At 31.9% G+C, this 26,925-nt stretch overlaps 1 protein-coding gene across 15 annotated transcripts in view; it reads right to left on the bottom strand.

The window, feature by feature from the left end:
- Positions 1 to 26,925, bottom strand: part of ADGRL3 (adhesion G protein-coupled receptor L3) — a 780,724-nt gene that overhangs the window by 506,951 nt on the left and 246,848 nt on the right. For all 15 annotated transcript variants that reach the window (XM_075997934.1, XM_075997936.1, XM_075997926.1 and 12 more), the window contains exon 3: positions 2,870 to 3,091. In XM_075997934.1, coding sequence (XP_075854049.1) covers positions 2,870 to 2,924 — 55 coding nt within the window. In that variant the 5' untranslated portion in view covers positions 2,925 to 3,091. The remainder of the gene's footprint in view (positions 1 to 2,869; positions 3,092 to 26,925) is intronic.

Genomic DNA, 26,925 nt, shown 5'->3' on the forward strand with positions numbered 1-26,925 from the left:
TTTAGCATCTAGCATAGTTTTCTGGCTCATGGTGGGTGGTAAATCATATTTATTAAATAGTTTACAGAGAAACATAGTTACAGAACTAGTAGGTGGCAGAGCTGGAATTTTATCTCAGGTCTGTCAGATTTAAAAACCCGGTCTGTCTGTCCCAAGAACATAGAAGAGGCAGGTGATCAATGTTTCTGCCTCACCTGTTCCCAAATGACCAGGAAAATAAGATGACATTCTATGTAGAGAGGAATGTCCTTGATAGGAACTGCAAATTTACTGGCAGTAAAAAGCCAGGTCCTTGATTTTAAATCCCCTCTGTGTCACTTAACAGCTATGTGACCTAAGTCACTTTATCACTTGGTATTTCAATGTCTTTATCTATAAAAAGACAATGATGATAAGAACAACAATAATAAACACATGCCATTATATTGAGGATTAAGTGAACTAATACATCTAAAGTTTATGGCTATAAAATCAGTAATCATCATTATTATTTGCTCTGGAGATAGGGATAGCAATTTAGGTCCTTATTCAGAAAAGTTAATCCCCAATGGTCAGGAGGGCAAATAAAGCTAGCTGGACATCTCAACAACAGTAGGCAAGGAGATGGCAGCAGAGGATGTTCTGGAAACAAAAGTCCTTCTGTAACTGACATACTTTTTAACTCGGTCATCTAAGGTTTCAAGTTATGCAGTATTCCTTTAAGCGAGGATTGATGGAGACTAAAAATTCCTACCCTACTATATTTCAGCACTTGATCAAAGGTGCATTTCCCTATTTATGAACAAGTTAGGTTCCAAAAGGCTGTTTATAAAGCCCTTCATTGACAAGTCAGTAGTGGTATCACAGAGGCAAAAGAGAAGGCCTTTTATAGAAGGCAGGCAAAACAAACTCACATTTTCTCAGGTGTAAAGTTTTAAAATACCATGGAAGGTAACAAGGGTAAAACTTATAAGTAGAAAGCTTCTATTTTGTTTAGTCCTCTATGGATCTGTCATTTTTGGGGCCCAGTGAATATATAGCAGGTGTCAGTTTTGGTAGATCAGAAATTTCAACTCTGAAAGGGGAATCTATTTCTGCTATTTTTAACCTAACTTCCTCCAACAAGGATAATTTTAAGGTGACCTTAAATGTGAATTGTGTAAGTAAATATATATATATATATAAAATAAACTGGGAGGATTGTATGATGAAGGAAATTAATATGTTTGAGCATTTAATATTTGTTGTGTACTATGCTAGATTATTTACATATGCTATTTATTTTATCCTCAAAATAACCTTATGAAGAAAATACTTTTATAACATAAAAAACCTAATTTGAATAACCTTTAAATACATGGATAATTAGAAAAGCATTTCTTTAAAGTAGCATGATTCTTTTACTGTCCCATATCACAAAATGTCATATGTGCCCATGTATAGTATGTTGAATGTACTGTATATAATCAGTATATGAATTAAAAAATTTTTTTTGACATTTTGACAAATTTACATTGCTTAAAACAAGGTGGTCATATATAAGTAGGATTTTACTCTCATTTTAAAACAATATCCCTACCTTAGATTTCTTAGAACAATATATGTTAAATCAAGGGAAATTAAGAGGAAAACTTTAAAGGAGACAGAAGTTATTTTGCCCAGTTTATAATGACAGCAGAATGCAATTTATGTTGAAACTTAGGACCATTCGCCAAATTTGGAATTGCATCACTGACGAACTACAATGGGTTTCTGTAGTCAATTAAAAACCAAAAGTGAGCTAAAGAGGCTAAAAATTCATTTCAGCTGCTTGCTACACTATAATATTCTGAGACCTCCTAAGCAGTGGCAAATACAGCTGTGTCCCTTTTTCTTTGCTATAATTACCATCAATGTATGAGATAGTGACTATATTATAAGATTTTCATCTTAGTGCAAAATCAATGATAATTAGCAAAAACTTTAGGTTGTGAAAGAGGAACATGCATATAGACGTTACTAGTTTTTAGACAGATTCAGTGAAAATTATACTAAGCTGTACAAAATATAAATGTTTTAATGTATTGAATGACTAAGTTTATAAAATTAGCAATGAGATATCATTTCTAAACTATATTTGTGTTCTAAATATCAAGATGTCAAAATGAACATAGTGAGTACACAAATTCTATTACAAATATATTAGCATGTTTCCATAAAATTACCTTTCTCTAAACATGAAAGCATATGTTCGTATTATTTTGTTGTTAGGTTATTTTGGTTTTTGGTTTGTGTTTTTGCATTCAAAGGTATATTATAATGTAAAAGCATATGTTTGTATTATTTTGTTGTTGGGCTATTTGGGCTTATGGTCTGTTTGTGTTTTTGCATTGAAAGGTATATTATAGAAACTATTTCCCTTTACTGGGGAGGTTATAGTTTGCATTCTGTGTATTAAAGATTGTGCAGAGTAGTAAACACTCAGAAAAAAAATAATTACTTTGGTTGGGAAGGCAGCTATATTTGGTTTCATTCAAATGTTCATACTTACTACATTAAAAATGGTTTTTCAGTACAAATAAATGTAACCCCCAAATTCACAATCAATGATATAATTAATAAATTCAGCTGAATTGTGTAGCATGACAAAAAAACCAAAACATGCAAGGGTTCTTTTAAAAATGCTCTGTGGTTATAAATGCATTTCAATAGGCACTTTAAGAAATCCAACTTACCGCTCTTAATTATTGCAGCTTAAAGTACATATTATGTTCGTTTAACATACTCATATTATTAATATATGGTAAGCAAAAGCTATAAAATCTCAGAGCAAAGATTTCAAAGAAAGGGTTTTGTATAAAAAAGTGACACAACATTAAGCATTACACAAAAATCTACTGAAAGGTCTTACCGTGAACTATTGGTGCTAAAAGCATCATGAAGATTAGAAGCTGTAATGGCCACATGGCTGTGTACTCAGCTGTGAGAGTTCCTCAAGAATGAGTGGTCAAATGCCAAACAAAATAGGTGTATTTCTGGTTTCTCTTCTGTATTCCAAAAATGATAATTTTTTTAAAAAATAAAAAAAGAAAATTTCTCAAAAACAGAAAAAACAATATCCCAAATCTGAAACCTAGAAAAAAAAGAGAAAAAAAAAATGGGTTATCAAATGCAAATATCCTTACCTTAATTTCTTCAAAGTTTATTTCCCTCTAAAACATGTTTTCCTTCTCCTTTAATAAATATAAACATCATTTATGAAGTAATCTAAAAGACATTATGTATGCATTTATTACCATAGTGTTTATATCACAACTCCAACCTGAATGAAATAAATAATTCAGTTGCTCTACTGGACAAATTAGCTTAAATATACTGGTTTTAACATGTGTAAAGAGATTTGGGGCTTACTTTGCATAAGCTTTTTCCACAAACACAATTTTCAGTAATGTTAGAATAGTAAGATTCACTATTACCATGAATAAGTTAACTTAAATGTTTATTCAGAAATTATTCTACGTATCAACTACACTACTTTTCTAAGCATCTTTTAAGATCAGTGAATCTCACATATTTTTGTTTATTAAAGATGTTATTCTTTCTGTTTACCTAAAACATTAATACTGAAAACCAAGGCAAGGTATTGCCTAAATCACAATTTATGATTATGAAAGAAAGACCATTATGTCTTAAATAATGTTTCCTTTATGTTATTCAAAACAGTATATGTTTAAACAACCAGCTTATAAATACAAACTAAATTGGAATACAATTCAATCCATTCAAAAGAGGTTTACTGAGCACCCACTGAAATACAAGGCACTGGGCTGAAAACATGGAATAGAATATTGAATAAAACATACAACCTTTCTCCAGGATCTTACAATTTAAGATGAGAAATCTCTCCTGTCAAACTCTAACATTCTGTTCCTTTGTCTTTTTTCCCCCCTCTGTGACCACTGAGTATGAAAGAGTCTATAGTTGGCATCAGAAAGATGTATGTATACACATACACACATATAAATATAAATGTATACATTTCATCACCAGAAAAAATTGAGTCACCATGAAGAATTATTTATTCTTTCAAACACATATACTACATATCTACCATAGTAATTATTGAAAATCACAATTATATAGAACAATTTTTCTCACAACTCATACGACAGTGGAAAAAACAGGCCGTAATAAATGAAGTCAGAAGATAAAAAGGAATTAAACCTTTATTATTTGGTACTTAACACACGATATGCATTGTGCTAGTTATTACTCAAATTTACTAATTTAATTCTCCATATAAATCTATAATACAGATAATATTGTTCCATGTTTACTGAGGAGGAAAATCAGATATGTTACTCAACTAGAATTTCAAGTCCAAATGTTTGAATCCAACATTAATGTTTTTCCTATCTCGAAGGTAGAACTAAACAAGAAAATGTACGCATGTAATTAGGGACATTAATTATGCAAACAAAAGGGATAACGTAGTAAGTTTCCAAAGAAGATACAGGCCTAGTTTAAATATGTTGATTAATTGTGAAGACTGGAGAATCTGAGGCAGCAGTGGAAGGACACAGAGGAGAGAGGAGAAAGACTCTGAAAAGGAAACCAGCCTAACTGGAGTGTTGCATCTTGTGGAGCAGAGAAAATTATTTGCCAAGTGAAATATGAGCATTCCATTGTAGCTTTGGCTTTTGTAAAAACCAGAATAGCTTATTTCGCCAGATACACATTTTTACACTGTTGAAACAATGAGGGAAATTTATTTTAAAGAAAGGATAAGAAAGTACATATCCATTAGTTATTTTTATGTTCAACTATATCCTTAACCTCTTTTTTCATTTCAAAATATTAAGGGAGTACAAATGTTTTTGTTAACATGGGTGGCTTTTATAATGCTTAAGTCAGGGCCATTAGTGTGCCTATCACCCAAATGGTGTTTATTTATCTGTTAGGTAAGTTTATTAATAATGATTTAAAATAGCATAGCAGGACACAGAGCCATGTCTACTGGGACACTGGACATTTTATTTACCCTTGAATTCCTTCTTTTGTCTGATTGTTCTGGTTAGGACTTCCAGCACGACATTGAACAGAAGTGGTGACAGTGGGCAACCTTGTCTGGTTCCAATTCTAAGCAGGAATGCTTCCAATTTTTCCCCATTCATATGATATGGGCTGTGGGTTTGGTGTATATGGCTTTTATAATTTTGAATCCAAATGGGGAAAGAAGTCGTCAAACTACCACCATTTGCTAACAATATGATCTTATATCTAGAAAAAACCCTAAATTCAACCAAGAGACTCCTGGAACTGATAAATAAATTCAGCAAAGTCTCAAGATACAAAATCAATGTACACAAATCAGTAGCTTCCATATATGCAACAACAGTCAAGGTGAGAATCAAATCAAAGACACAATACCTTTCACAATAGCAACAAAGAAAATAAAATACCTAGGAATACATTTAACTAAGGTGAAATAGTTCTCCCTATAGAGGTGTAAGACCTCTATAGGGAGAACTATGAAACACTGAAGAAAGAAAACACAGTGGATGTAAACAAATGGAAAAACATATCATGCTCATGTATCAACAGAATCAACATTGTTAAAATGTCAATACTACCCAAATGTTTTATATATTCAATGCAATCCCCATTAACCACTTTGGTACGAGTGTCAACTATAGTCAAAAGCCACAGATGAACGCGTACAGCAGAGCCTCGACTGTAGCCTACAGCCATGATAAGAAGGCACACAGCCGAGTGTCGACTTTAGGGTTAATAACAAAATTTCTACAACAGTACTCTGAATCGAGGCAAAATACAATCCTTGTACTGCATCAGAAAATCTCATGCGTTTAGAGAAAGACATTTTCCAGCACCTTACAATAGTGATAAAACAAAAAGGAAAAATCCATTTAGAAGATGTATTGTATGCTCAAAAAATAATAAAAGGCGTAGTACTAGATACTATTGTAAACAATGTAATGTTGGCCTATGGGTAGCCCCATGCTTTGAAATTTATCATACCCCAAAGAATGAAATGTATCGTAATATTCAAAAACTTGCCTTATTTATGATATGAATGAAATAAAACTAATTTTGAATTGACTTTTCTAATTTTTCATTTATCAAAATAAAATTGTGAACATTTAAAAATAATGTAATAAAAACATATATGTATATGTTACCTACTCTGATTTACATTACAAGTAAAGCTGCCTGTAAAGCAAAACAAGTTTTCAGTGCTTTAAAGTTTTCCTCATCACACAAGAGCAAAACGGATTCATTGTCAATGCACAGCACAAACTATCGTGCAGACTATGGGTGCTGGCTGTGGCCTAGGTTTCAAGGCCGGTGAACGCCATACTGAAGGGGTTAAAATATCAATGTCATTTTTTGCAGATGTAAGAAAAATAGTTCTATGCTTCAAATGGAACCAGAAAACACCCTGCATAGCCAAAGCAAACTTATTAATAAGAACATATTGGGAGGCATCGTTTTACCAGACTCCAAGCTGTACTACAAGGCCATTGTAGCCAAAACAGCATGGTACTGGCACAAAAACAGAGACATGGATCTATGTATCATAACAGAGAACCCAGATATGAAACCATCCTCATATTACCATCTGATCTTTGACAAAGCAGACAAAAACATACACTGGGGTAAAGAATCCCCATTCAATAAATGGTGCTGGGGAAATTGGATAGCTACATGTAGAAGACTGAAACAGGATCTGTACCTCTCACAAAAATTAATTCATGATGGATAACAGACTTAAACCTAAGGCATGAAACTTTAAGAATTCTAGAAGAAAACATTGGGAAAATTCTTATAGAGATCAGCCTAGGCAAAGAATTTATGAAGAAGACCCCAAAAGCAATCACAACAACAATAAAAATAAATAAATGGTATCAAATCAAATTAAAAAGTTTATGGACAGCCAAGGACACAATCAGTAAACCAAACAGACAAGCTACAGAATGGGAGAAAGTATTTGCATGCTATACATCCAATTAAGGGCTAACCAGAATCTACAAAGAACTCAAGCAAATCAGTAAAAAAAAAAAAAATCCAATAACTTCATTAGAAAGTGGGCAAAAGACATGAACAGAAACTTTTCAAATGAGATAGATTAATGGCCAACAAACACAGGGAAAAAATGCTCAATGCCTCTAATCATCGGGGAAATGCAAATCAAAACCACAAGGAAATATCATCTAACTCCAGTCAGAATGGTTTTTATAAAAAAAAAAAAAAAGTTCCCAAACAGATGCTGGCATGGATGCATACAGAAAGGAACACAAACATTGTTGGTGGCACTGCAAACTAGTACCACCTCTATGGAAAGTAGTATGGAAATACCTCAAAGAACTAAACGTAGACCTACCATTTGATCTAGCAATCCCACTATTAGGTATTTACCCGAAAGAAAAAAAAAAAAAGACATATATAAAAAAGCCCCTTGCACTTGAATGCTTATAGCAGCACAATTCACAATTGCAAAGATGTGTAAACAACCCAACTGCCCATCAATACATCAGGAATAATAAAATGTGGTATAGGTATACAATGGAGTACTGCTCAGCCATGAGGAAAAAAAAAAAGTGATGTAGTATCTTTTGTGACAACTTGGATGGAACTGGATGGAATTCTTCTAACTGAAGTATCACAAGAATGGAAAAACAAACACCACATGTACTCAATCCTAAATTGGAACTAATCGATCAACACTTATGTGCACATATGGAAGTAAAACTCAACGGAAATCAAGTAGGTGGGAGGGGGATGTGGGGATGAGTAAATTCACACCTAACAGATCCAATGCACACTATGTGGGTGAAGGGTACACTTATAACTTTGATTCAAACTATACAAAAGCAAATTGTGTAACCAAAACCTGTGTATCCCTACAATATTCTGAAATAAAAAAAATTTTTTACTTAGGCATAGGAATTTGTTTTCATGATTACTGTGTAAACAAGAGCAAGGAAGATAATTTGGAAGAATGAACAGTATTATTTTAGGAGGACAACATGTTCTCACACACCAGCCTCCCCACCTGCCTCCCTCTCACTCACAGCTCCTAAAAAATGTGCTAATTAGGGGGCATATATCATAAAATTGCAATCATTATACTACATAAATTTTAATAACAGATTGCTCATAACATAAAGATATAATACCACTCTTTGAATACTAACATTTTTTTTAAAAAAAGATAGCTTTTTATGATTTTTTTCCAATTGTATGTTTACATTAACTTCACTAAACCAATCCATTTTTATATAAAAGTCTTAGCAGTTATGGACTTTTGAATTTTTGATGGATGCCAATGTCCTCAAATAAAACTAAGTTCGCTATTCTTTAAAATATTCAAAATTAAAAAGTAGAGTTGATTATAGTAACCTAATTTACATCATTAATATTTAAGTTTAGAATTATGAATCTGTGTTACTTGACAAAAGTTCCACTTAAAGTTAAGAGAAAAAACACAACATGAAAATAAATTTTATGAATATTTTAAATAACAAAAATCTTCCCTCATTAATTACATGGAGAATTCCTTATCTATTAACTTTATATTAAATTTAATTCAAATCTAACACAATTACACTCTATAAGAATTTAAATGTTTTTGTTATTTCTCTCAACAAAAGTCCTTCTTCTAAACTGGAGACACTGATTTTACTTAGTGGAAACTTTCACCTTAAATTTTGGTGCCAAAATTTTTTCTCCTGATTAATTTTTCCTATTTCCTTTCTCTCAAATCTTGCACAAAAATTTCTATTTTATCTTATATTAGCTTCCTTTTACACACCAAATACAGGTTAACATTAGAGTCTGAACACTGCTCTTTTTCTGTGTGATCTTCATTTTAGCTACTCTTAAATCATGTTTCTGCAAGATAATTTAGTCTCTAACTTTTCCCAAAGTAAACCACATGTTATTGCACCTTTCCCCTCAGAAAACCCTAGACAAGAAACTATAACACCATCTTTAAAATATTTTTACATTTTCCCAACTCTTAGCTATTTATTCACTTGTCATAAATTCTAACTATAAATTTTATTTCAATATCAACTTTATGGATTTTTATTAATCCATACTTTATCTTGCATATTTACTAGTATTTGTCAGATAAGTATTTGTCTTTTTAGAGGCCAAAGTTTTCTTACATGTTTGGCATATGCCTAATATATAAAATGTCATGTGGCACTATTTTAATAGTGAATTGGTATATATCCCTGTATCTCCATTGCTAATTGTAACACAGGAGTTTCCCATTTAGCATGCTTTGTTTTGGTTTGCTTTCCTTGTTCCTTAGAGAGAAATCAGAGTTATAACCCCCCAAAAGCAACTTACTTTCAGATTCATCTGTTTAGAAATATTACATGGGTATTATCTGTATTCTTCTAAGCTTGGTATATGGATGTTAAAATTTGAAAAATTTAAAATCATTTTTGTTAAAAAATCAAACACTATCACAAGCCTTCTCCATAAATTGCCTTTATTATAACATAAAATTCATGAATGGTAACATTTGGTACCTGGATAAAAATGGTAACAATAATATGACACTGATGAGTAGAGAAGTGATATAAATTTGAAAGAAAAATAATATAGGTATTTCATTTAATCATCTGTCCCTTCATTAACAAGTAAAACATATATCAGAGCAACTAAGTAATGATGATTTGGGTTCACACAGTTTACTACATTTGTACATAAGATCTGTCCATAACAACCAAAGACAGCCAAGTATTTCTGAGGAATATTCACTTAATAAGGCCTGAAAATATATTTTAACAAAACTAATTATTCATAAATTTTGAGGAGACACTTTAATGTTCACTATTCAAATTCAAATTCAAGAATCTAATATTTCCATTATTTACTAATATTGCACATTTATAAGTACATATATTCCATGCCCTATGAAGTGATGGATGACATCTCTGACAAAAATGTCTTTCCAAAAGTAGTTTTAACTGGAAGAATCCTGATGTGAATGGGAGCTCTGTGACACAATTAACTCTTAGAGAAAAGGAGTAGGGCTGCAAGATAAAAAAAACTAGATGACTATAACACTACTTCCTCCCATCACCATCTTATAAATTTTTAATATGTTTGGTGTGATAATTACTGGGCAGAAGCAGATGAGTTGTCAAGGACTTTTAACTTAGTGAAATATATGATTTTTTTAAAAATGTTACATATGATTTACAATGTCTGAGGCCTACAAATATGACTTTCCTTTAGATTTGTTATTTGCTAAAAGAATTGTATGCATTATTTCTCAGTTTAGAGAGTGCATATGACTAGTCTAGGGAATTATAAAGTACTACTTTTCAGTATTTATGGGGTCAAAGGATATGATATTAAATTTAACCATTGAGTCTAGTTAGTAGCAGTAATGAGTTGAATGTTCTAGTAATGAATATTTTCTTAAATAGTGCTAACTCCCTTTGGAGATTCATAGAGGGCAAATTCTCAATCATCTTGTTTAAAATTTTCAAGAAACACTGAATTCAACAAATTCATGTGTGGGGGTTTTTTGAGTGATGTGTTACAAGTATGCACTATGTTTGATCATGGGGGTATGTGCAATATACAAAGCATAATTTATGCATTATTGAAGGAAGAAGAGGAAAAGGAGAGGAAAAGGAGGAAACAATGAAGATGAGGACAGAGATAATGCAGTAAATATAAATGGTAAAATATAATTCCAAATCTGGTAAAGAAGAGAGTTTTAAAAAAAATGGCTCCAGTGAGAATGGCCTTTATCAAAAAGTCTCCAAATAACAAATGCTGGCGTGGATGCGGAGAGAGAGGAACACTCCTACACTGCTGGTGGGACTGCAAACTAGTTCAACCTCTGTGGAAAGCAATATGGAGATACCTTAAAGCGATACAAGTGAATCTACCATTTGATCCAGCAATCCCATTGCTGGGCATCTACTCAAAAGATCCAATACACTCTACAAAAAAGACACCTGCACTTGAATGTTTATAGCAGCACAGTTCATAATTGCAAGGCTGTGGAAACAGCCCAAGTGCCCATCAATCCAAGAATGGATTAATAAAATGTGGTATATGTATACCATGGAGTACTATTCAGCTCTAAGAAACAATGGTGATATAGCACATCTTATATTTTCCTGGTTAGAGCTGGAACCCATACTACTAAGTGAAGTATCCCAAGAATGGAAAAACAAGCACCAGATATATTCTCCAGCAAACTGGTATTAACTGAGTAGCACCTAAGTGGACACATAGGTACTACAGTAATAGGGTATTGGGCAGGGGGGAGGGGAGTGAGTATATATATATACATAATGAGTGAGATGTGCACCATCTGGGGGATGGTCATGCTGGAAATTCAGACTTGGGGGGGGGGAAGGGCATTTATTGAAACCTTAAAATCTGTACCCCCATAATATGTCAAAATAAAAAAAAAATGGAAGTGATAATGCAGCTTGGGAGAGCCAGAAGACTTACAAGAAGAGAGTGGTAATTGTGCTAGAATTTGGACAATGAGTAAGATTTCACTAAAGAGTAGCTGGAGGCAGGACATTCCAGATTAAGGGTTGGATGATAGAGGTAAAGAGTTGGTAAAAGGCAGCATATTGCAGAACTCCAATGTGTCTGGTTTGTCAGGAGTAAGGAGCAGCAGAAAATTATATAGAGGACCCGCTAGAGCAGAATAAGAAGGATTTTGAAGGGTATACAAAGGAACATAAGATCAATTTGATTGGTTTCTAATCAAGCATTTTGTAACATTTAAAGACAAGAAATATATCAATACATATAAATAACTGCAAGCACTCTTTTAATAACAGGGGTATATACTTACAGTGAGTACATTAACTAAATGGGTTTAGTCCTCTATATTGGTCCTAAATATTCAAACATTTTGTTTGAATTTAATTTGTGTAAATAATCTTTGGTTTAAAACAAAAAGCCTGAGTTTATGCAAGTATTAACTGAGATAGAACTATTAATCATTAATAAACCAACTAGCATTTACATAAAACCTAACATGACACCACACAAAAAGTAATGCAGCCTTTGCATTTTCTTAATATGGTATTTTTTCCAGAGTTCCAAATTTGCATAACCCTGGCTTAGCAGCCATTATGCTATTTGAGATCAAATACTGAAGCCAAAGAATTACAACATTTTTAGATACAATAGTATTTTTAACCCATTGAACAGTGACTACTTGTCCAGAAAGATGCGTATTTTATAACACATTCAAGTTAAATACAACCTGGAAGAAATTCCACCTACAGTAAGTAAGTAAGTAAGTATCTGCTTTGACCTGGAACTGAAATGTAGCCATGTTTTCTTAGTCCTTTATTTCTGCACAGGTTTTGATTTTTTTTAACCACACTATTGTCATCAAAAATGAAACACTGAAAAGTTTGAGCCATGAGAAGCAGTATGACTAGAGGACATAACATGAGCTCTGGAGAAAAAAGGCCAGTTTTAAGTCCTCTCTGAGTCGTGAGCCATGTGACCATAGAAAAATTACTTAAGTTTTCTATTTCTCAACAGTCACATCTGAATTTAATACTTATTTTACCAGGTGGTTTAAGGCTTAAAGTAATATATAAAGAACTATAAAGATTCCTGGTAAGAGTAGGCATTCAATAAATGAGAAAAGTCCTTGTTCTTATTTAATGATAAATATATATTCAAATGAAATTACATTTAGTGGTAAGTGGGATACAACATTTGATAGGAGATTGTGAGCAGTCCAGTGAAAAAGGCGATAGAATCAGAAGGCACATTGTAAACACCATGCTTTTAGAAGATTAAAGTGGTCATGGTATGTAAGAGCAAATGGGGAGAAAAGAAAAATGTCTTAGACAATCAATGTTAGTAACAATATTTGCCAGAGCAAGTATGGTGGGAGTTCACAGTAACCTATAAGTCCAGCATTGTGATTTAAAATATAGATTATTTGAAGACAGTGATTTAAAATATAGATTATTTGAAGACAGTCAAGGTAATTTTTCAAGTTATAGAAAAGTCACTGTTACACATTTTTGTCAGGGTGGCAGTAAAAATAAATCAGGAGGGAAAACCAGAATGAAAAACATAGGATGGCTACAGAGCATACAGTAAAAAGTTAAATCGAGTTGGGAGTGGGTAAGGCGGTTATGGAATAAAAGGATAATTACACTAAAACTTTCAGTCATGTCTCCATTCTTCCCTCATTCCTTCCCTGCTATCTCCTACATAAGTTTCAGAGAGATCAGAGCCAAAAAGACCTATTTCTATTCAATTGCTGTTAAGGTAAAATTTTTTTCTATTCAGTTAATTTTAAGATTAACTTTAAGATTACTTAAAAAAAGATTTTCAAGCAATGAAATGTTAAATATCTACACACATTCCAAAACAGTAAACAATTTTTTATTGCTCAAGTAGAGCATACATTTTCTTATAATTGTATTTTAAATCATTATAATGTGATGCTAAATTAGAAAACAATCTAGGAAAGCAATTTTAATATGAAAGTTTTCTAGAATAAAAGTTTCATCTGATTATCTTTCAAATAATGTTATGATCTAATAAATGTCTATTAATGTTTGGGAATAAATTTGTATTCAATGATCATTGCTATTTTGGCTTTAGGGTAGTACAACTTTTTATCCATGAAATAGATTGATGTTTTACACTGGATCATATTCTTGTGAAGTGCCCTTGAGTTAACTTTTTTCCTGAGATCCTACAAAACATTTGATTAGAGTTCATTTCCAACACGCTTTGATAATATTTGCCTCCACTGATATGTTCAACTGGAAATAAAATCAGTGAATTTTAAATTAATGGTAAGTATAGTTACATTAATGCAAGTAGTTTGGAAAACAATTCAATTGTGTGACAATCAAATATTTCAACTAATAAATGGATCTCTTATTCTTTCCATATATAAAATTTGTAAAATAGATCCTTTGGTCTTTAAAAATAAAAATACCCATAAAAGCTCAAATATTCATCAAAATTTAGCTGTGAAAAATAAGTCTACATCAATACAACTATTATTTAATAAGATTTAAAAATTAATAATACTTTATAATGTAATTATGAAAACAATGAAGGGCTGATTTTTATGTTCCCAAGCAAAGTAGAAATTAGGAAGGGCAAGCAGGCTATAGTTAAAGCATTCAGAACATAACAGATACCAACCTCAAAGTAAATAAATCAATTTAAACAGGAACATATGACTCTATACCAAAATGTACAGAGAATCAAGAAAAATAATCATGCTCCTCCTAATAACAGCTAATATTTATTAAGCCCTTCCTACATCAGGTACTGTTCTGAAAGCTTCCCATGTATTAAGTTATTTAACTGATTCTAACTATGAGCATCATTGTTAATCCTGTAACAACCCCATAAGGAAAGGGGTATTTTATTTCTAATTGGCAAATGAGAAAACTGAGGGATAGAGAAGCCAAAGAACCCACTGAGTTCACATAGCTAAAAATTAAACCCAGATTTGTACCTAAACTGATCCAAGGTTTGCATTTTCAATTTAAGATTCTACTGCCTCTCATCACTTCTATCGATTATAAATTTTGCAACGCATCTCATGTAAAAGTAAGGAGCATTTAGCTAAGTGTAATTAGTGTTATCTTGGTAGGTTAAATGAAGTGAGATGAAGATCTATATACCTATCCACTGAAATATTCAAACAAACTTCAGCTTGTGAGAATCGTACCACAAACAGAAGACCCTCAGTATCTTTGCTTCTGAACAATCCCCACCTGGCAACAAATATGTTACTGGCATATCTGAATAGATAGATCCCAGTGACTCATTTTATTCATGCTTGTTTTGTGTGAATGAGGGGCAAGATCACAGATTTCATTAGGAGAGTGACCTAGGAACCAGGATTATGGAGGTTCTTGGGAGCCAAGCAAGTGCTTCTCAAGTTACCGAGAAAGTTAAAAACAATCAGTAAAAAATAGAAAGATACCTCCCAAATAAAAGTTTGGTAAAGATTTCCAAATATATCAATATAATTTCAATCTGCATGGGTATTTAATTCTGCCATTAAAATATTTTTACTAAAAAGAGTACTGAGATTTTGAACTCAGAATAAGTAAATTTAACTGCAAAGTAGATTTATGACTTTCTCATACTTATTTTAACTTCAAGATACAAACCAGTAAATGATAGATCAAGTTATCCTCAAATGTTTCTAACAGTTACCAGATTTTTACTATCCACAGAGCCTTTATGATTAGGAATAGACTACTACTGCCTTATGTGGAGTAATATTTTTGACAATTTTATAACTGAAATCACCTGAGTAGGTCATGTTTGAGAATTGCGTCAATATATTATATCTAATGACAATGTGTGTTAGAACTGAAATTTCACAGTTTGAAATTCTAAGTATCATTACCAGTACAATTGGCACTACAGTCAAGATTGTAAAAATTATTTCCATAACTGGGAACAGGGAACTTTAAATACCATATTAGATAACCAGAATCATACTAAGCTACAGTATGAGTTTCAGGAACTAAACTAGGAAACAAAATCTCATTTCTTAACACTATTTCTCTGAAAACAATGACAGTTTCTAGGTATCCTACTTAAAGCCTAGAATAGAGAAGCTGTAAGAATTGTGGAAGTAAAGACAAATTCATCCTATTCTAACTCCTTCTAGCAGATAAGAAAAAAATACATATCTACTTATACTTTCTTTGAACATTTTCCAAAACAAAGAGGAATGCAGGGGAAAGTATATGTTAATACAGGCTAGATTAGGATAACATAGTTTCACTACGTTTTTAGTTATTGTGAATAGTCAGTCTCGTATATCTTTTTCACATAAATGATTTGAGTTCAAACCCTTGATACTCACATTATTTAAAATTTTCAATGTCATTTTTTCAAAAAGAGTTTAAGTATTAATAAAAAAGAGATTACTGTAAATGGAAACAAAATCATGTCTAACAAAGTTCAAAGATAATACCTTTAGAAGCTCTTTACATAAAAAGGCCATTTGTGTAATGTTTAAATCTTTTGTTATTGAGATTAAGAAAGAAATGTATTGCCTTTTGTGATTCAAAAAAAAAATCACAAAAACAATATACTTTTCCTATGTTTCATTCTCTGTAATGCAAGTTAGTATATCAGTAGCAACCAGACAGGAGAGAAAATACACATGTTTTGCAACTATCTTATCTCAATAGGGTGCACCTGGAAAGGATTCAAATTAAACACCTTCCTTAATGGCCCATTATGGAATATCAGTGCCTAAAATACCAGAAGGGACTCAGGGACCATTACTACCAAGGGAAAGTTTTTGAAGTTGTGCTAAATGATGCAATATTTCTGCTATAACTTTAGCCTGACTGGGAGTTTATTTAAATGCATATTTATGGTTTTAAAATAAGTAGCTAACACAGGTTTATCAAGACACAGTTTCGAAACGTAAGTGCATCAATACATTTTTATAGTAACGGTTAGATTATTAACATTTATACACAGCTACCGAATTATGACACAGGTTGTTTTAAAAAGTTAGCTTTTAAGATAGCTGCATGAACCCGAAAGTTTAGTCTTCATGGGGAAGAAAATATCGAACGTAATTTTAATCACTGAAGTTCTTAATAATTATATATAATATTGAAGTTATTCATTTATTAGAGTAAATGCCATTTTCAGGGATGCTTAATAGGTGCTAACAAACTAACAGCATTTTACACGCATTGTTTCATTTCACTGTAACTATAATAATACAGGAAAAGTATGTTAGGTCACTAAATATAAAATGTCTGATTTAAACTTTAAAGTTTAGTTCGTATTTCAAACAAGAAGCAGTACAATTAATCAAGTATGCACCTAAACTATAGAGACAGTTTTGCCATCTTAATGGTAGCTTGTTTATGCCAGCAGGGAAGAAACCTGGAGAGCAAGTCGTGATGAATTGTGAAAGGACTTTTCCACAGCTTGTTGAAAATTGAGTATTTTTCCTTACAAGAAGTTGTTCAAAGCCTGGGAGAAGTGGTAGTCAGTTGGTCAAGGTCTGGTGAATCCAGTGGATGACAGAGAGTTTCCAAGTCCAGCCTCTGTAGTTTGAGCAGCCTCCTTTGTGTGACATGTGGTCAAGTTGTCTTGCAAGAGTATTGGCCTGTCTCTATTGACCAATCTTGGCTGCTTAACTGCAAACATCTTCATCATTTCATCCAATTGGTTGCAGTAGACATCCACTGCAATCAACTGATCAGGTTTCACGAAGCTGTAGTGGATAGCTACATTAGACCACCAAACAGACACCAGTAGTTTTTTTGATGAATATTCAGTTTTGGACTGTGTTTCAGCACTTCATCTTTATCCAACCATTGGACTGAATGCTTGTGATTGTCAGAAGGAATCCATTCTTCATCACACATAATATGGTGTAGAAATGGTTTGCTTTTATGTCATGACAGCAAAGGAAAGCAAACTTCCAGACGATTTTTCTTCTGATGCTCATTTAATTCATGTGATATCCATCTACCCAGCTTCTTTACCTTGCCTATTTGTTTCAAATGATTCACTATTGTTGGAATAGTAACACCAAACCTCGCCGCTAGTGAAGGCATATGTTGAGATAGATTCGCTTCCACTACAGCTTTCGGCTCATCATTATCCACCTTGGTGTCAAGGTCAACCACATGGCTCATGTTCAAGATTAAAATCATCAGAATGGAACTTCTCAAATTATCAATGCACTGTGGGTTCATTGGTCACATCCTTCCCAAACATTTCATTCATATTTTGAGCTGTCTGTACTACATTGGTTCCACAATGGAACTCACATTCCAAAATAACACGAAGTTTTTACTTATCCATGGTTTCATAAAAATTGCTCTAAAAATTTTGAAAGATAATCACAGGAAAATGTTTATTTGAAAGAATGAGGATTAAATAAAAAATATTTTAAATATCATTAAACAATAAAATAGTAATATATGATACATATGTATTTTATATATAATTTAATAATCACTATAAAAAATACAAAAACTGTCAAAGTGAAATGTCACAGATATCAACTGTCAAACTTAGTACTTAAGGAAATTGTATATTCCATACTTAATAGCCTATATAAGATAGACAATCCATGTTCCAGGATAAGGGAGTCTTTTGCCACCAAAAATGTCTTCTCAGCTTTTAGGATTTTAATGGGTAGGCAAAATGAAAAATACATGGAGTAAGAAATCAGAGTGAAACTGTCCTTTTGTTCCATTCATCTTGCTTCAGTTGGTCCTATCAATTTAGAAATTGACCTGGAGCAGCATTAGGACAAACTATATACAAAGTGCCATACTATGGTCCAGGGATAAGTTGGCAAAAGGTTGAGAGAAAACAGTTAAGTCAAAGTGTGGGGTGACAGATTTACAAGTGAAAGTATCAGAGTAGAAAAGGAATTATTAACTTGTTTGGCTGATATGTTTAAATATATGATATAAGGATGTATTTAGAGAAGGAACATGGGTCAGGTCCTGTTTATACCCCATAAAGAATTTTAGAACTCGTTATACTTAGTTATTAATATACTAGTTTATTAATCCACATACCATATATATTTTATGTAAATGTACATATAACCACAAGTGATAGCATATAGTCTTTTATTGTATATTCATTCATGTCCTTATACAGTAAATATTGCAACTGAAAATTTTTTATAATTTCCTTTGATAATATAATATAATAAGAAAACTGAATTCATAAATCAATGCCATCATTAATTACTAAGGACTTACATTCTGTATATTTTGGTATATTTTATAATGGCAAAATCAATGGCACCTCAAATTAAATATATTAAGCATCTGTCATTTAAAAAATTTACACTGAACAACTCACAAAGATGTCTATGCAAATAATACTACACATTTTCCAATGCAGATAATTAAATCAATGAGATATCTTAATTTTTATTAAGACAATAGGTAAAACGCTAAAGAGGTTTGGGTTAATGGGAAGAACATCACTTGAAAAAGGACAGTCTCATTAAAAAATGTTAAAGTGTATGAAGATCTAAGCACAAAAGTGGACAAACATATTCCACAAAGAGGTCTTTGAACTGCATACTTTAGGTATGTATGCTATTCAAAACATGGAAATTTCAATGAACTCAACTCACTGATTTGAGTCAGAAAGTATTTTATAAGGTGATGCTTTTATTTCCCATTAGGTTACAAAATATGCAATTATCTCCAAGTTACACTTGAGTTAATTTAGGCCAAATAGCAATCCATTCTAAATAGAGATTATGCAACTGAAATGCAGGAAAAAAAATCCTGAAAAATAGCAACATAAAAGTGGCTGTCCAAAATTATTTTGACAAGACTATCTTTAAAGATAAAAGCCTGCAAGGAACTTCTCATAAAATTTTATTTTCTGAATAATTAAGGCATCTCCTAAAAAAGTTTAATGGCTCCTATTTTTATTTACAGATACCACTGTTTTGATCCCTACAAAAGGCCTTTTTTCTCTTAGGTAAAAATATGTTTGAGTTATGTAGTTTAAAAGAATACATTGATGTTTCAGTAAATAAATCATTTCTTTGTTCAGTCTTTTCTCCGCAGAGTGGTGATTCACAAGGACAATTCAGGTGCACCTAGGTTCCAAAGTAACCCAAACTGGCAAATTGTACAGAAAGGCATGCAGTGTCATTCTTTAGCACTTGGCTCCAGCTAGAAATAAAGTTAGGGAACAGAGATTGACTGTGATGGAAAATCCATCAGAAAAAAACACGCTGGCAGATTACCACAAATATGATATCTGAAGCCTTTTAAGCTAACATTTTATCTAAAAATTATCAAAATTTATTTCACAGTGATGACAGATAAAGAGTCAAAGTAGATAATTTCTTACCATGGAAAAATGTTGAGAGATTTTCAGGTTAAAAGATTTTTTATATTCAATAATGATATTTGTGCTAATTTTTTGAGAGTAAAAATTTTGCAAGTTAGAATAATCAGAAATCATTTTTTATCAGTTTTGCATTCAATAGTTCCCTCTGATTTTTTGGTTTTTCTTTTTCTACAACTTCTGCAATTATTAAACAAGATACATTTTGAAAGCTAACCCAAAGATTATTTTCTTCTTTCATTTTAGACATTGATTTATGTTTCAGTGATATTTTAAATAAGGTGTTTCCTGAAATATCTAGGGCAATAACATTCAGGAAGAAAACACAGTCTAGCTTTTATGAAGATTTACCATAGCAATTGCTTTTTTAAAAAAATTCTATGCATGAATTATGAAAGAGTCTAATCACAAATTTTAAATTCTTTACTTTTTTCCTTAAAAAAGTTAAAATAAATGGAAGATACTTTTTTCCATGAAAGAGTAAGATTATTTAATCAATAAAATGGTGGCCTTTTAGAGAGGGCTCCTTCCTTCTTTTTCCTCTGTCTTATTGTTTACAAATATATATTCTAATATGTAGTTTTAAAATAAAACAACAAAAAATGCTTTCCTTCAAACTTCTGCATGATCTTGACAAATGTCACTGAATACATAAAATCCCAATCCCTTCCTAACATAAAGGTCTCCATAGATTAATTTTATTTAATGACTTTTCATTATCTTATAAAGGGTGTTGTCTTTATCTCAGCAAACTGTAGTGGTTTTGCCTACATGAAGGACATGTATATTTGTAGTGGCTCTTTTTGGCCATTTAGAGTCAAATGATTTTGAGGTCCGTCTTCAACTGAGGCAGCTGAGAAAACCAAACCTTAACTACTGGCATTCTTAATCATCATACACTATTTGTGGATCACAATCCTTCTCTTTGTTTTTTGCTTTTTATTCATTTCTATGTTCATAGTATGAGTAAAACTTTTGGATCACTCAGTAATTTTAGTCATAATGAAGAAATGCAAGAATTCCTTTAATTTGATTAAATCCTATTACTGAATTTAATTAGGTCATTGTATTAATTAGGTCATTGACAATTGTATAATTTCAAACTCTAGTTGACTGAAATAAATGAGTGTTCATGACTACATCCAGTATATTACCAGAGATGTTAAGCACATTTTAATTTTTTAATTATGCATAACTGATCATTATAAACTGTTCAGCAAATAAAAGTTAATGTCTTTTAGAGTGATTCACTCACTATGACTAAAAAAAGTAAGAATTCTGGGTTGTATGTGCATTCCCCTGATAATTAGTGATGTTGAGCATCTTTTCATATACCTGTTGGCTATTTGTATATCTTCTTTTGAGAAATGTCTAATTCAGGTCCTTTGCTCATTTTTTAATTGTTATTTTTTTTCTATTGAGTTGTATGAGTTTCTTAAATATATTGGATAGTAATAAATGGATAAAGAAAATGTGATATATAAGGACAACGAAATATTATTCAGCCTTAAAAAGGAAAAATATATTCCTATTTGGAACAACATAAATGAACCTGGAGGACATTACAGTAAGCAAAATAAACAAGACACAGCACAACAAATCACTTATAAGTGTAATATAAAATAGTCAAACCCACAGAAGTAGAGAACAGAGAGGTAGTTGGTGGTGGCGGCAGGGAGGTGGGAGATGAAGAGTTGTTGGTCAAAGGGTACAAAGTTTCACTTATGCAAGATAAACGAGTTTTGGAGATCTAATTAACAACAGTATTGCATACCTGAAATCTGATAAGAGGGTAGATCTTAAGAGTTCTCACAATAAAAATTAAAAACAGAAAGGAAGAAAAGAAAATGGTAACTGTGAGGTGTTGGATATGTTAATTAGCTTAATTGTGCTAACAGTGTATTGTGCTAACACTATGTATTGTGCTAACTACTTCACAATGTATAGATATATTAAAAAATCAAATTGCACACCTTAAATATATACTATCCCTATTTGTCAAATATATACTATCCCTAATAATACCTCATTAAAGCTGAAAGATTTTTTTTTAAATTAAATTAAGACTTTTACATTCTTAGAATATAACAAGTATGCTACTAAAAGAGAAATTCTATCATTAGGAACAATGGTAATATGGATCACAAATTTTAAAATATCATGTAAATACTATTATCATTTTACCTTTAACATATATGTTTCCAGTGAATTTATACTATAATTTTACCCCTCAAATTATATTCCTTAACTACTTTAATCAATTGTTTTCTCCCATGTTGACCTCGGTAAATAGTTAATGAGTTAACCTGCACCAGTTCCCTAAACTTTTTTATTCTACTTATAATAAAAAATATATTTTTTAACATCTTCCAAACAATTGTTCCCTTCTAAGAATCAATCCTATCAGTGGGCCAGACCCTACTTTTACAGATATAACAAGTGCCTTATGGCTCAAATTTATTTTTTGCAAGCATATTCCATAGGAAACTAGATAGGGCTGATAACTGGAATCTATAAGGAACTTAAGAAAATCAGCAAGAAAAAAATCAAACACCACCATTAAAAAGTGGGCACAGGATATAAACAGAAACTGCAAAAGAAGATAGTCTTATGGCTAACAAAGATATGAAAAATGCTTAACATCTCTAATCATCAGGGAAATGCAAATCAACGCCACAATGAGATGTCACTTAACTCCAGTGAGAAGAATTGCTTTTATCAAAAGGTCCCCAAAACAAGCAATGTTGGCATGGATGCGGAGACATAGGAACACTCATACACTGCTGGTGGGACTGCAAATGGGTACAACCTCAATGGAAAGTAGTATGGAGACACCTTGAAGAACTAAAAGTAGAACTACCATTTGATCCAGCAATCCCACTACTGGGTATCTACCTGAAGGAAAGGAAGACATTCTATAAAAAATACATCTGCACTCGGGCATTTATACCAGCACAATTCCCAATTGCAAAGATGTGAAAATAACATAAGTGCCCATCAATTTACATGAGTAAATCAAGAAAATGTGGTATATGTATACCATGGAGTACTACTCAGCCATAAAAAAAAATGATGAGCAAATACCCCTTATACTATCCTGAATGGAGCTGGAGCCCATTCTTCTAAGTGAAGTATCACAAGAATGGAAAAACAAATATGACATGCACTCACCATTAAATTGGTATTAATTAATCAACACTAATGCGCACATATAGGAAGTAACATTCACAGGGTGTAGGGCAGGCAGGTGGGGGATGGAGAGGATGGCTGAATTCACATTTAAAAGATGTCACATCCACTGTCTGGGGATGGGTATATGCTTGTAGCTCTGACTCAGGGTACAAAGGCAATTTATGTAACCAATGCATTTGTACCCCATAATATTCTGAAATAAACTAAAATTAAAAAAATAAAAATGAAAATGGATAAATCATAAAAAAAACCCCATTGATTCGCAGTCTGGAAAACATCAGTGTTTCAAGAAATTAAAACAGTTGATATAATGGAGAAGTTTTGTTGAATTCTAAGGAGCATTAAAAAAACATTTCAGAGATCATTAAAACGAAAGCATCCGTTAGCTACTCTCAGACATGACCCCTCTAATGGTTCCCTTTTCCTTTTCTTTTTCCTTTCTCTTTTGCTTTGTTGGTTCACAGTGGAACAGCCAAGAAAGCAAAGATTCACTAACACTATTACCAAAATCACACTGACGTCACTGTAGATGCTTTTAAACAAATGCCTAGTTCAATAAGAGCCTGTGTATATTAAAATCAAACAGAAATCCAAAATTATCACATAATGTACCATTAATGCTTCAGTATAAAGTTCACTCTACATGAAAGTGATTATTATTTTATGTTCTATTCTCTAAGAAAATTTATAAGAAAAAATGAAATGTAACTCTTAAGACATTTTATGGAGAAATTAACTTAAATAGTTATACACACACACACACACATATAAATATATACACACACATATATATATATAAGTGCAAATTCCCAAAGTCTTCATTTGGACAATTATGGTGCATTAGAGCTAAGGAAAACTCTTCAAATCATGTATTTCAAGTCTGTTCTTAAGAGGAGAAATGTAATATATTAAATATTAAAATTGACTCATTTTTCATCAATTCTATAGAAGTATATATGTTAATATATTTTCTATATAGAAAACATTAATATATTTGGCATATATAGCTATATATCTAGATATCTCTATGTGTGTGTGTATATATATATATATATATATATGTGCCAAAATAATTAAAGCTTTTTAAAGTAATAAAAGTATCATAATATTATGGCAAGATATACTGACTTCAATGCCAAAATATACTGTGAGGTACTTTTTCAATTATTGACAGCCTCATAAATCTCTTCAGCCAAGTGAGTTGGAGACAATGTTATATACTTCCCTAAGCTCTCTTGATTCTTCCACACAAACTTGTATTACTGGGCTACATTAGCCAAATGTCTTAGATAAATTGAAGAAAATATACAATGTAGTTGAGAAGTAACTTCTGTTTAGAATGAGCTGAAGGACATATAATTCAAACTCTTGATTCCATAACATTTTTGTACCAAGTATAACATTTTGTACCATAACATTTTGTACCAAGCACTTTGGTCCAGAAAATTTATTGGTTCATGACAGGTTAATATTGTTACAAAACAAATAGTGGGCTTTCCTTCTATTAAAGCTGTGTGTGTGTGTTTCTGTGTATCATTGCTATATTCAATAAAGTAACTACCTATAAAAAGTAAATGCACCTACAGCTCAATAATAAAAATGTCCAACACACCAAAGCTTGACCATATTGTCAGATAAAAATTGGCCCATGAATATTCTGACTTAATAGTGGGAAATGTCATTAATGTCTGCAGGTACTGTCTATTTCTTTGATTTTATGTTATTTGTATGGAGGCAATTATGGCTGATTTAAGTTTAGATGAATTGACCCAAAAAATTACTCAAAAGCTGTGAATATATTTCTTTTTTAAAGTATGTATTGGATCTATTTCTGTATGGTGCTTTTTAAAGATTTGGTCCAGTATCTTTTCATTTATTTCCATCTATATTTTCAGTGTTTTCAGATGAACTGAATTCAAGTCCTTCATCTGTTAAATAAATAGACAAAGTGGGCAGTGGGGAATGGGATAGAAGAGCTCAACGGGAATCATTACCCTTATAAACAATTGATACACAAGAATATTTGTTGAGTAATTGATTGTGGTAAGAAATAGTAAAAAGAATAGTTAATTTAGAAAAGGATCAGCCAGAAGACAGAGTACTACGGCTGTTGCAAAATCTGTCTCATAAGTACAAAGATAAATAAGAGGAGTCACATCACCAAATTGAGCACAGCCCCAGAAAGTGCCCCTGAGCCAAGACAGATTATAATGCTGCTGATCTACCCACAACTTTTGAGAAACCCATTTATCTTGTTAGAGTAAAGTCCAAATTCTTAACCAAAATGCTTGTATAAGACCAGGGACTTCTCAAAATTAAAGGTTATCGTTATTTTTTCATCAGCACATGATCTACAGGTTTTGCTTCACAATAACTAAGACAATGTCTATAGATTTCAACACTAAATGCATAGAGTCTATAAATCTACTGAGGTAATAGAATTTAGAAGTTTCATTTATCACTGATTTAATATTCTTGAATTGAAGTTTAAATCCTTGAAACATTATCAAGGCTACTAAGGAATCTGTATAGTCTTAGCAGTTAACACAAGATCTTGGCAGGCAGTCTGACAAAACAAAGAAAATGTAAGACATATTTTATGAAAATTAATCAAGACCTACACTTGGTACTCATAATTCATCATTACTTCAAAAAATCTGACTGCCTTTGCTAACATTTCCCAAATCCACCTTTAAAATGCAGCTTTATAGAAAATATCTTGCCATTAGCACTAACTGTTTCTTATGTACTTCAAGAAAGATGTAGTACCATGGGGACTAAGTGGGATTGACAGAAAAGAAACCATAAATCTTTGTCAGACTTTCATAAATGAGCTCTGAATTCAACTAGAATGAAATATTTCCCTTCTCTTTTGGCTGAGCTAATATAGTAGTTTTGTTAATGGTATCCCAACTCATTTCATCTCCTTCTAGTTCTGATAAAACATGCTCAAAATTTCATGATTTAAACAAATACTCTAATTTTTTACAGAGAATTAAGGGACCCTATGGCATGGGACAGGCAATAAAAACTACTATAGAGCAAAGCAATAACGAAGAAGCATTGGACAGTTTCTAGCTTGTGAAAAAAGCTCCTCACAAGGTTCAATTAGAGCACAGTGGAAGACATATATTTCACATATTCCCCCCCCCCCGGTGTTCTCAAATAATTTGTTAGATTAGCCTAAAATAGTTTAATGGATTGCTATGAGGTGCATACATTCATTCTTTTGGTGAGGGATTAATCATTTTAAATTAAAAATGTAACTTTGTGCTATTGGACAGCAGTGATTTAATGAGAGTAGACAGTAATTTATATTAATTTAACCAGTACCTTCAAAATCTTGGGGGGGGGGATAATGATTTATCTATGAAGGAGATACACTACATTTGAATAAATAGGTGAAATATAATAGTGTTCAAGTAAAATATATTTATGCTTTAGATACTAAAGAGCTGGTAATTCCTCATTGCTAAGTCTTTTCCTCTTAGTAAAATCTATCATAGTGCTGTGGTGCTGATAAAGTTAGTACAGTCATTCCTGTTTAAAGGGGAAAAGAAATTATAAAAGCAATACAACTAGAACATTTGTCATTCATATATATATATATATATATATATTTGCTACTTGAAGTGTTCTAGTTATTCCTTATTATAAGACAAATGAATATTTTAACAAATTCTCTTTAAACAACCAACCAACCAACCAACCAACCTTTTAGGGGCAAGGATGGCATGACTTCAATTTTACAAATTTAGCAAATAATAATATTCTATAAAATACCGCCACACTCAATAAATACTGTGAATAAATAGAGAAATTATATCAGTGTCCTAAAAGTGGTATTTATCAAAACAGTAAGACTTG

The sequence above is a fragment of the Microcebus murinus genome, chromosome 26 (genome assembly GCF_040939455.1).
Source record: "Microcebus murinus isolate Inina chromosome 26, M.murinus_Inina_mat1.0, whole genome shotgun sequence".
Taxonomy (NCBI): domain Eukaryota; kingdom Metazoa; phylum Chordata; class Mammalia; order Primates; family Cheirogaleidae; genus Microcebus; species Microcebus murinus.